Source organism: Lontra canadensis, unplaced genomic scaffold (genome assembly GCF_010015895.1).
Source record: "Lontra canadensis isolate GAN:19392208 unplaced genomic scaffold, GSC_riverotter_1.0 scaffold43, whole genome shotgun sequence".
NCBI classification, from domain to species: Eukaryota; Metazoa; Chordata; class Mammalia; order Carnivora; family Mustelidae; genus Lontra; species Lontra canadensis.
The window spans coordinates 13,103,549-13,115,678 of record NW_022631037.1 but is presented as its reverse complement, the minus strand read 5'-3'; the positions used below and the strand labels follow the sequence as shown (position 1 = coordinate 13,115,678).

Below are 12,130 nucleotides of genomic sequence, written 5' to 3'. Positions count from 1 at the left end.
CGACACAGGAGACACAATTCTACCAATACACACATTTGGTCAAATGAAAGCTGTCTTCAGTTTCTTGCCCTCTTTATGGTGTCTCTGTTTTGACAAACACACACCCGGACGATATTTGATGTTGCCTTTTTTTTTTTTTTTTAAGATTTTATTTATCCATTTGACAGAGATCACAAGGAGGCAGAGAGGAAGGCAGAGAGAGAGGAAGGGAAGCAGGCTCCCCGCTGAGCAGAGAGCCTGATACGGGGCTCGATCCCAGGATCCTGGGACCACGACCCGAGCTGAAACTCTGCCTTCAGCTCGGGTCATGTCACAACCCACTGAGCCACTCAGGCACCCCTTGACGTTGTTTTTAACACATCTGGCCACTGCTGCCTTCTCACCCTTATAATTAAAAGGCCATGTTTTAAAGTTAGTATTGCAACAGTGAACACAAGGTGGCCTTTTTAGAGCAGGAGTAGAAGCTTTCGTCGCTCGGCAGGTAACTCCGGTTAAGCCTGCAGCGGACTATGACTGCAGGGACATCCTGAAGCCTATACTATTTTTTTTTTAAAGATTTTATTTATTTATTTGATAGAGAGATCACAAGCAGGCAGAGAGGCAGGCAGAGAGAGAGGAGGAAGCAGGCTCCCTGCTGAGCAGAGAGCCCGTGCAGGGCTCCCAGGACTTCGAGATCATGACCCGAGCCGAAGGCAGCGGCTTAACCCACTGAGCCACCCAGGCGCCCCTGAAGCCTATACTATTAAAGGCTCTTTAGAATACAGGAAGGCTCACTTCTTAGTAACCAGGGAACCAGCCAGATGCTCTGGGCTAATGATCCAGACACAGAAAGTGCAGGTCAGTGAATGGGAGGCTAGCATGCTCTGCAGCTCCCTCTTTGTTTCCTAAGTATTTTGATTGGCATGACAGCCTCTTCCTGGTTGTGTGTGGCCTGGAGTAGAGTTGCCATGAGTACTGATGCCTGTGACAACCACCTACACACATTTGTACCGACAGGTTTCCCCTTTTCAAATGGCCTTGCCCTGCCCAATACTTAAATGATTGCCTCAACACTATTCAAGAAGGATCATGGACAAGCTGTTAAAGGAAAACATAGGAAAACTTCCTGTCTCAAGGATTGGCAAAGGCATCTTAGTGAGTGACCAAGAGATTCTCTCCACGATCAAACTTTGGACGAGCTCTCCTGAGCTCTTTTTCAACTAGACCCTGACTTTAGGACTTCTGAGTTCCTGTCTGCCTTGTCCAGTTTTTTTTTTTTTCCTGTCAGCGAAGACAGCAGAAGAGATGAGTTATTGTACCCATGTTACATTCAGCGACAAATGAAAGCAGTAAGTCCCGAAAGTCACAGGTCCAGGACAAAGGACCAAAAGGGACTTGCTCTGGTTCCAATTTTAGTATATGTTGCTGTGGAGACCAGCACAGAATGTTTTGGAACGAGCAAGGTGGGTCTCTCAAAGGTGGTCGTTGAGATCAGATGGCGAAGGATGGTCTCTACCCATTGGGTCAAGCTCTAGAAAGTAGGCGTATAGTCCATCAATTGATGGACTGTTTCTGGCCTCTTGCTTTCCTTATTTCTGCTCCTATGGCTCCATGGGTGCGCAAGCGAGCAGTCTCCTGGACCTCTGCCTCCTCATCTCCTATGCTTCAGCTCATTTGCTTCTTCCTCCAGTTGGCTCTCATGGCGCAGAGGTTTCCAAGAAGATGGTGATGAGGCCAAGGGCTGCGTTGTCCAATGTTTGCAGGAATCTTGCTAAGTCAGTTCAGCCACGATCAGATCTGATCATGCTCAGTATCTGATCCAGTTCCTTATACCCCAAGGTCCTGTAGGCGAAGTCTGATCGTCCTGGCCTGCCGTCAGTCACTATCCTGTAAAGTCACTTTAGCCAGAAATCCTCTCCCCTTGCCCCTGATGTTTCCTCTGAGTAATTTTCCACCCACCCCACCCAACCCTTCTGCCCTGCTGCTTGGCTATAAATGGCCATGCTGTTCTCAGAGTTGAGGTCCCTCTCTCCCCTCCCAGTAAGGCCCCACTGGTACTTATGCAATACTCTCCCCCCCCACTTAAATAAAGTCTTCCTTACCCTGTTCTTTAACTAGTGTTATGTGTAGTTTTTTTCTTTAGTAAGAGGATGCAAAAAGCATAAAAGAATATATTAATGAATGAGACTTCACTAAGTCTGCTTGTCAAAAGACGCTTTTGAGAACAGGCAAGCCACAGACTGAGAGAAATTATTTGGAAAACACAGATCTGGCAGAGAACTGGTGTCCAGAATATATAAAGAAGTCTTGCAACTCAAAAGTAAAAAGTCTGTAAACAACCCAGTTAAGAAATGGGGTAAAGGCGGGGCGCCTGGGTGGCTCAGTGGGTTAAGCCTCTGCCTTCCGCTCAGGTCATGATCCCAGGGTCCTGGGATGGAGCCCTGCGTCGGGCGCTCTGCTCAGCAGGGAGCCTGCTTCCCCCTCCTCTCTCTGCCTACTTGAGATCTCTGTCAAATAAATAAATAAAATCTTTAAAAAAAGAAAGAAAGAAATGGGCTAAAGGCCACGCACACAGGGGTGGTAGGGTGGCCTTTTCCGGTCTCCCTCACAGATGGACTCTGTGGTCCAGCTTCCCTGGCACCCAGGATCACGCACTGAGGCCCGTGAAGGTTCCCTGCAGAGGTTTCCACCAGCCCACAAGGTACAGCATGGCAGCCAGCCCCTCCAGCGGTTTGCTTGTGGCCACCCATGACTGTTCCCTATGACACCCAGGGCTCCACTTCCAGTAACAGGTCCTATGCAAGTGCAGACGATCCTGGGGAAGCCATACCCCACCAAGCAGGTCTCTCCAAGGTGCACCCAGGGCAATGGAACGCTGGCTTCTTTTGCAGGAAGTCCACTCTCCCATCCATGGCCACCATGTTGGAGTTCCCAGAATGGTGTATCCACCCTCCTGGGGGCCAGTGTGGGTGATGGGGGCAGGTGGAAGCAACCTCTGACCACAAGCTTTCCCCCAGCAGGGACTCTCCCTAGGTCTCCAGTGGCGGGGTCACCTGTAACTTGGGTCTGGAGACCCTGAGGAAGCCTGGTGGCCAACCTGGCAAAGCCAACAGTGGGCCCCAGTCCTGAGCAGCCACCGCCATGCTTCAGGGGCTGCTGGGCTCATCAGAGATCCTCCCCTCCCATAGACTCCAGACTGCAGCAAGTGGAACCAGCTGGGTTCTTTTAGAGAAAAACAGCAAAACACCAAAAAGGAAGTTGAGAGAACCCCTATCCCTTTACTATCCAAGCCACACATAAGTCTTTGTGACACCCTGTAACCATGTGCCTTGCACCAAGTGGAAAACAAACTCCAAGTGGCCAATAAGAAAGAAAGAGAAGGAAAAAGAGGAAATGGAGTAAAGATTTGAGGAGACATTTTACAAAGGAAGAGATACAAATATCCGTTAATAATAATCATGAATAAGCCCATGAAAAAGTATTTGACATCATTAGTCATCAGAGAAATGCAAACTGAAATCACATTGTTACACACATGCATCAGCATGACTAAAACCAGACAACACCAGACTCTTAATTGGTGGGAATGTGTATTGGTATACCATTTTGGGAAAAGATCTGGCAGTTTGTACAAAACTAAAGTAGTAGACTGACCTTCCGGCCCAGCAATTCCATTCCCAGGATTTTACTCAGGATAAATGAAAACACATGCTTACCAAAAGACGTATATAGAAATGTTCATGGAGACTTTATTCATAATAGGCAAAACTAAAAACAGACAAGGGCCCATCATTAGGAAAATGATTTTTTAAATCTGTGGTTTATCCATACAATGAAATATTGCCCATCCATAACAAGGAATGTATTACTGATAGAAGATGAATGAATGTCACAAACATTATGCTGATAAAAACCTTATAGAAAAGAGTGTAGGGGCACCTGGAGTGCTCTAGAACAGTGAATAAGGGGTAGGAAGTCTTTTTTTTTTTTTCTTTAAAGGTTAGTCTTTTTTTTTTCTTTAAAGGTTTTATATATTTGTCAGAGAGAGGGCATGAGTGCACAAGTAGGGGAAGCAGCAGGCAGAGGAGGAACAGGCTCCCTGCCAAAGAAGGAACCTGATGCAGGGCTTGAACCCAGGACCCCAGGACCATGACTTAAGCCAAAGGCAGATACTTAACCAACTGAGCCACCTGGGAACCCTAGGGGTAGGGAATCTTACGAAGCTGGAGAGTTAAGAAGGGTCAGGTCCTGAAGGGCTAGATATGTTAAAATGTGGTCTTTATAGTATGAATAATGGGGAATTAATAAGGGTTTTAGGGCATGGGGATTGATACATTACATTTGCATTTTAGAGAGATCACTCTTAGCTATAAAGGAGTACATAGATGGGTAAGGGATTCAACTGAAAGTGAGGAAATGACACTTCCCAGAGAAGGGATGATGGAACCTGAACCAGGCTCTTGGTGAATAGTAACAGAGATGTGGATAGGCGTGAGAGACGTTTAGCAGCGAGGATCTTGTTGACTGATTGGATGTTGGAGGTGAGGGAGAGGTTTTGAATGACGTTGAAATGGAGAAACAGTGGTAACGGAGAAAAGAGCTGGATTGGGGGAATACGGTTAGGTTAGACAATGAGTTCAGTTTCTGTGCCTCCCAGATGTCCAACTGGAAACATCTACTAGTCAGGTTTAAAACCCTGGAGATTGAGAGAGAAATATGACTGGAGATAATGAATTTGGGATCCATCAGTATATAGATGGTAACTGAAGCCCTATGAGTAGGTGAGATCACCCAGGGAGAGCATTTAGTGTGAAAAGACCCAAGACAGAACCTAGAGCAAGATGAAGAGGCAAAAAGAAGTAGAAACAAAATGTTCCCTGAGAAGGGACTAGAGAATAAAACAATAATCTAAAGAGTGGTACAGAGAAGTCACGTGTAAAGTGTTTTGAAGAGGGGAGTGTGGTCCTCAATACCTTCAAAGGTTAGGGGAAGTCAAATGAGTATGCAATGTGGCTTTTGATTTAAGTATGCGGGGGGATTACTGAAGATCATGGGGGGGAAATAGCTGAATGGAAGCCTGAGGTTAAGCAGATGAAGTGGAGGGAGGCATCTTGTCTCCTGAGTGGAGGCAGCCCATTTAGAGTTTGGTTAAGAGAGAGAGTGGAGTAGCTGGGGGAAAGACATGGTTGTTTAACCATTTTTTTTTTTTTTAAGGGTCAGTTGAGTGCATCTAAAATGCTGAAAACAGGGGCGCCTGAGAGGCTCAGTTGGTTAAGCTACTGTCTTCGGCTTGGGTTGTGATCCTGGAGTCCTGGGATCCAGTCCTACATCGGGCTCCCTGCTCAAGAGGGAGTCTGCTTCTCTCTCGAACCTTTCCCCTCTCACACTTTCTCTCTCTCAAATAAATATAATCTTAAAAAAAAAAATGCTGAAAACAGGGACTCCTGGGTGGCCCAGATGACTGAGCAGCCGACTTGGTTTCAGCTCAGGTTATGATCTCAAGAGTCCTGAGATCCAGCCCCATGCTGGGCAGCTCAGGGTCTGCTTGTCCCTCTCCGCCTCCTCCAGCTCACTCTCTCTTTCTCTAAAAAATAAATGAAATCTTAAAAAAAAAAAAAAATGCTGATGACAAAGGGCCAGTCCTGAAGGCGCCACGGGATAGAGGAAGGTATCTGTAATCCCAGATGTGAGCGGTCGGATCCAGAGCTGATGAACCGTCAGGACTTAAGAAGGACGCCTCTTCCAGCATAAATGAAGGGAAAGGAAAAGGAGAAGCTGGCAGATTCTAAAGGTTTGGTGCAGGAAGGAGCGCCTGGCTGGTTCAGTGGGTAGAGCAGGCTCTTGATCTCAGGGTCGTGAGTTTGAGCCCCGCCTTTTGGGTAGAAAGCCTAATGTGGGTGGGCCTCAGCCAATAAAAAAATAATAAAGGTTTGAAGCCGGGACGCCGATGGAATTTCTGCGGGACGCTTTCTACTTCCCTCGATAAGGCTGGGAGTAAAGAGCGGACGCTGAGTGGAGCTGGCAGAGGAGTGTGGGTTTGAAAAGCGTTTCTTACAGGCCGGTGTGGGCGGGAAGGGCTGGGTGGAGGCGAACTAGGCAAATTGGCAGTGGCGCCTAAGGGGTGCGGGGTGAAAGTAGTGGCGCGCTGCCATGGCAACAGGCCGGCGGGGCGGGGCCCCAGCCGACTCTAAGTGGCCGGAGCAGCGCGGTTTCAACACAGCGTTCCGGAAACCCGGTGAGGTGCCAACAGAGGTGGCCAAAACCGGACCGCAGGCGCCGCGAGATCTGGGCCCCACGCTGTGAGACTGCCCGTGACGCTAACACCGCACTGCGCGACAAAGTGCTGAACGTCATCGTCCTGCGACGCCGACGCAGTAATAGGACGCCCTCCCGGAAGTGGGCTCTGGATCGGGCAGTAAAAGTGGTAGCCAGGTCGCAGCTGAGGTGTTTCTCTGCGTTTCCTCTCGATCCCTCCTGAGTCCTGCAGGTCCTCGTAGAGACGAAACTTCTCCGCTGTCATGGGGGGCGGAGATCTGGTAAGTGAGGGAGACCTGGGCGGGGGAGGACGGAACCGGGGACCGACCCGGATTGGGGACGGAAATTGGAGGGTGTGGAAATGGGTGACCATGGCTACACGGCCGTGCTTTCGTACGAAGGGAGCTGTAGCCTCGGAGAGGGGACCGATCTCTGGGGTCACGGAGGGGCCAGGCAGGGACCTGGAAACGTGTGCGACGTGTGTCGCCAACTGTGGCGACTGGTGTTTATTTGTTTGTTGCTGGGGCCTTTCCCGGCTGGAAATTCTGGGAAGGCCCGGGAGGGGGTGGTGGTGGTGGAACCATGCCTCTGAAAGGAGGCAGATAACAAGTCACACGGGCTTTATTTTGTATATCTTGTCTTGGGCACTTCTCTCTTCCTCAGCTGGGAGTTTAGTCATGTTTTGGGCTGTAGTAGGAGTGGTCTTACCCCGTTGTCTTCGCCCCTGAGCCATATCTATTTTAAACCTGAAGTTATCTTTTCACATCCACGTCTCTGGCTTCTACTCCTTCAGTGCTATATTCTGATCTGTAGTGACAGAGCTGTATTCTGAATTATAGCACTTAATATAAGTTACGTGGGAATTTCTCTTGAACTGTATAGTTCATCTGTAGGGTGCTGAGCTCCAGATAGGGCAAAGGAGCCACAAGAGCATGGTGCAAGATCAGAAAAACGCTAACCCCTTTAAAGTGTTGCTGACTGAATCAGCAAACAGATTTTGCCACCTGTCCAGGATCTGTATTGGAATTGGTCAGGTGTTGTTGATTAGAATGCTTTCCAAGACTCCAGGATTCATACAGCTTAGTGTATTCTTTTTATTTATTTATTTATGAGAGAGAGAGAGAAAAAGAGATTGAGTGAGCATGAGTAGAGGTGGGGCAAAGGGAAAGGGGGAAGCAGACCCCCCGCCCCGCCCAGTAGGGAGTTCGAAAACTCTATCCCAGGACCCTGAGATCATGACCTGAGCCAAAGGCAGACGTTTAACTGACTGAGCCACCCAGGTGCCCCAGTTTAGTGTATTCTTCAGGTAATGGCAGTTAGGGACAGGAAAGCTCTAGTTCAGGGTTTCTCAGCCTTGGTGCTGTTGACATTTTGGGTTGGATAACTCTTTGTTCTGCTTTTGGGTGGTGGGTGGGTGGGTGGGTGGGTGGGGGTCCTGCTCGTTGTAGGATGTTTAGCAGCGTCCTTGGCCACTAGCCACCAGATGCCACTAGCACCTTTCTCCTTCATTTGGGACAACCAAAAATCTCTCTGAACACTGCCAAATGTTTCCTGGGGGGGCAAAATTACCTGTGTTGAAGGAGGGAGAGGGAGACCAGTAGGGCAAGGCCAGAGACGGGGTAGGGATAGTGGACTGAGCAACCTGATGAAGGGAAAAGAAGGACAAGGTGGTAAAGAAAGAAAGGACAACCCTCTTTGCCTGAGTACCTTTTATACCCCAGGAACTTTGTGTAGGTTTTCTCATTTAGGCCTCTTAACTGGTCTCCTGGTCCTCAGTCTCTACCCTCTCCAGTGCATACTGTTTTTTTTTTTTTCTCTTAAAGATTTTATTTATTTATTTGTAAGAGAGAGAGAGAGAGCACAAGCAGGGGGAGTGGCAGAGGAAAAGGGAGAAGCATGCTCTCTGCTGAGCAAGGAGCCTGATGTAGGACTCGATCCCAGGACCCTGGGATCATGACCTGAGCCAAAGGCAGATGCTTAACTGACTGGGCCACCCAGGCGCCCCTCTCCAGTGCATTCTAAACACGATAGCTAGTCATGCCTGTCACCTGCATATGATTGTTTAGTGTTTCTTACTGTCCACAGGATAAAGCCCACTCCCTTAACATGCTTTATAAGGCTCTTAGTCTGTTTCTTTCTTAGTTGGCTTCATTTTGGACCCCCCTCCTCACCAGCTTGCATGCCTTCTTTAGCCCCACAGAATCACTTGTGCTATGTTCTTTCTCACCACTGGGCCTGTAGTTGTGTGTGCTGTTCTCTCTGGAAACCTACCCCTGCTCATCCCTGCTTCCTACATCACTGGGCTAAATTGTAATTGTCATGAGATGTCACTTCTTCCAGGAAACCTTCCCTGGTTGGCAGCTGAACCAGAACAGTGGCTTATGGGGAGAGGGGAGGGGAAAAGCATTCTTGAGGTGCTTCAGGGTGCCCCGTGAAGGGGAGATTGGAACTGAGGGGAGATTCCTGGGAAGGGAGGTTGAAAGAGGTACTTGATGGGGATGTAAACCACATAAGGTGAAGGCCGGCTAACTGGACTCAAGGAGCAGAAGATGTGTTCATAAAAATAAACGTCTCCTGCCAAACGCACTAGAGTTCTGTTGCCTTTCAGAGTTTACCTTCTCACCTCTCCGCCCATTCCCCCTGTCATCACTGCCCCTTATTTCAGGCATGGCCAGTGGAAGTCTGATCCATACATAAGCATTTCAAGCTGAAAGTGTTCAAAGGGAATCCAGAAAAGGCCTGTTCTATCCTGAAGCTTTTTTTTTTTTTTTAAAGATTTTATTTATTTGACTTAGAGAGATAAGTGAGAGAGGGAACACAAGCAGGGGGAGTGGGAGAAGGAGAAGTGGGCCCCTTGCCGAGCAGGGAGCCCAGTGTGGGGCTCGATCGCAGGACCCTGGGATCATGAACTGAGCTGTAGGCAGACGCTTAACAACTGAGCCACCCAGGAGCCCCTATCTTGAAGCTTCATATACTTGAACAAACCTCCCCCAGATGTGTGAGATTATTGGGTGTCAACCTTGCCATTGTGCAGGACATCTTGCCCTTAGATGTGTGCATGGGCATGAGCAGGGAATGGGGGGGGACATACCCACCCACGCACCCACCGCCTATGTTGTTTTCTCCCCCGTTTCGTCCACCACAGAATCTGAAGAAGAGCTGGCACCCACAGACCCTCCGCAATGTGGAGAAGGTGTGGAAGGCCGAGCAGAAGCATGAGGCTGAGCGGAAGAAGATCGAGGAGCTGCAGCGGGAGCTGCGGGAGGAGCGGGCCCGGGAGGAGATGCAGCGCTACGCTGAGGACGTCGGGGCTGTCAAGTGAGTGAGAGGCTGAGGCCGCAGTGGGGCGGTGGGGCTGAGGCTGGTCTGCACCCGCTTGCTTAAAGCTGCTGGCTGGGAGCTTGGGTTTTGGAGTCAGCCTGACCTGGGCTCAGTCAGTCCAACCTCAGGCTGGCTTTGCGTGTACTAGCCTAACTGTGTCCCCTGGGAGCAAGTTTGGGGGCTCAGTTATCTCAGAGGAACCAGCGGAGCGAGAGTACCTGATTCCCAAGATTTGTGGGGGAAACAGATGAGAGAGCATGGAAGGGGCTTAGTGTAGGCCTGGCACATGCCTGGTGCTTAATAAGCAGGCCTGAGGACGATTGCTTCCATCCTACCTCTCCGAGTGTGCCTCGGCCTCAGTCCTGCTTCTCTTTGTTCATGGACTCACGGGAGGGGGACAGTGAGGCCTCGTGGAAGCTGGTGCATCGTGTCCGTCAGTAAAAGTTGTGTGACAGTGGACAGTCCCACTCCATTTCACCCTACTTCAGTTTCCTCATGTAGAATATAGGCTAGGGGCAGTAGGGGACCGTCATCCTATCCATCTCTTACAATAAGGTGGTAGCAGATGTATTCTGAGAAAGATGAAAAGTATAAAATGTATATATAGTGTATTTTTAAAAAAAAGATTTTATTTATTTTACAGAGAGAGAGAGAGCACGCAAGTTGGGGGAGAGGGAGAAGGAGGCTCCCTGCTCAATAGGGAGCCTGACATGGGGCTTTATCCCAGGACCCTGGGATCATGACCTGAGCCGAAGGCAGACGCTTAACTGACCGAGTCGCCCAGGCGCCCCATACAGTGCATTCTTTTTTTTTTCAAAGATTTTATTTATTGATTTGACAGAGAGAGATCACAAGTAGACAGAGAGGCAGGCAGAGAGAGAGAGAGAGAGAGAGAAGCAGGCTCCGTGCTGAGCAGAGAGCCCGATGCGGGACTCGATCCCAGGACCCTGAGATCATGACCTGAGCCAAAGGCAGTGGCTTAACCCACTGAACCACCCAGGCGCCCCCATACAGTGCATTCTTAAATTTAGTGAAAACAACACACACACTAAAATCAAAGTAATCGATACTGTCCTTCTCTTTGTTCATGTCCTTGTGGGTAAGTCTCCTGGGTGGTGTGTGGCATACTGTCCCCATTGGGCATCTAGGGCTTTTCCTTAATACTTAATGACAGGAGAATCGGTGGCATTCAGGGTGGTGTGTGTATGTGCAACTTACACATGGAAGTGACATTATGGAACTTAGGCATGGTGACAGTCACATTCTTTCAGGACACCGGATTGGGGAGAAGGCTACTCTGACTCAAGTGTGAAACTTGGAATGTTTTAAAATAGTTGTAGGATTGGAGCGCCTGGGTGGCTCAGTGGGTTAAGCCTCTGCCTTTGGCTCGGTTCATGATCTCAGGGTCCTGGGATCGAGCCCCGCATTGGGCTTTCTGCTCAATGGGGAGCCTGCTTCCTCCAATCTCTCTCTGCCTGCCTCTCCACCTACTTGAGATCTCTGTCTGTCAAATAAATAAATAAAATCTTTAAAAAGAAATAAAAAAAATAAAATAGTTTTAGGATTTTTATTTTTATTTTTAAAAATATTTTATTTATTTATATCTATATTTGTTTATTTATATCTGCCTGATATTACACAGCATGCCTGATGTATCAGAAATGTGGGCTTTGCAGATTCTAGTTAATGATGTGGGACCATAGACAAACAGTTTCAGAGCTGAGAGTTAAACGTATCCTTTGCTGACTTCAGGCCTGCTTATCTGTTGTGAATAGGAGGAAGTTTATTTTATTTTTTAAAATATTTTACTTATTTATTTGACAGAGAGAGACACAGCGAGAAGGGAGTGGGAGAGGGACAATCTGGCTTCCCGGTGGGCGGGGAGCCCAATGTGAGGCTCGATCCCAGGATGCTGGGATCATGACCTGAGCTGAAGGCAGACGCTTAATGACTGAGCCACCCAGGTGCCGGAAGTTGATTTTATATTCTCTTGATTTTTTTTTTTTTTTTTTTGCCCCCTCACATACCCTCCAACATAAAACACAAAGGTCAGCACGGATGTCCTTTTTTTTGGGTATTTACTTGCAGATGTCTTTAATCATCTGCTTGTCTATCTCATGCTTGTATAGGTCTTTGCACAGTGGGATGCTTTTAATTTATCCTATAAAATGCCAGTAGAATCCTTTTACTATGTAATGATTCACTTTCATGGGTTAGATCATCTTTTCTATGTTTATAACGCATCACTCGGAACAAATAGAAACCTCAGTACACGTATTATCCTGGATGTCCAAATTGTTCTTCGCAATAGAGTGTTGCTTTTGTATTTACTGAAATGCTAGAAAATTACATGTTCTAGACTGCGGTCTATATCAGTGTTTCTCAACCTTTGCAGTTTAGAATGTTCTTGGAAGATTAAAGACTGGAGTGGTTCCCTAAGTGGGGGGTGCCTGGGTGGCTCTGTGGGTTAAGCCGCTGCCTTCGGCTCAGGTCATGATCTCAGGGTCCTGGGATCGAGCCCCACATCGGGCTCTCTGCTCAGAAGGGAGCCTGCTTCCTCCTTTCTCTCTGCCTG

General features: G+C 48.3%; 1 protein-coding gene across 1 annotated transcript in view; it reads left to right on the top strand.

Annotated features, from left to right (window-relative positions):
* Positions 1-6,306: 6,306 nt before the first annotated feature.
* Positions 6,307-12,130, top strand: part of CWC25 (CWC25 spliceosome associated protein homolog) — a 28,085-nt gene continuing 22,261 nt past the window's right edge. The window contains exons 1-2 of the mRNA XM_032871462.1: positions 6,307-6,515; positions 9,380-9,552. Of these exons, the coding sequence (XP_032727353.1) occupies positions 6,498-6,515; positions 9,380-9,552 (191 nt within the window). The 5' untranslated portion in view covers positions 6,307-6,497. The remainder of the gene's footprint in view (positions 6,516-9,379; positions 9,553-12,130) is intronic.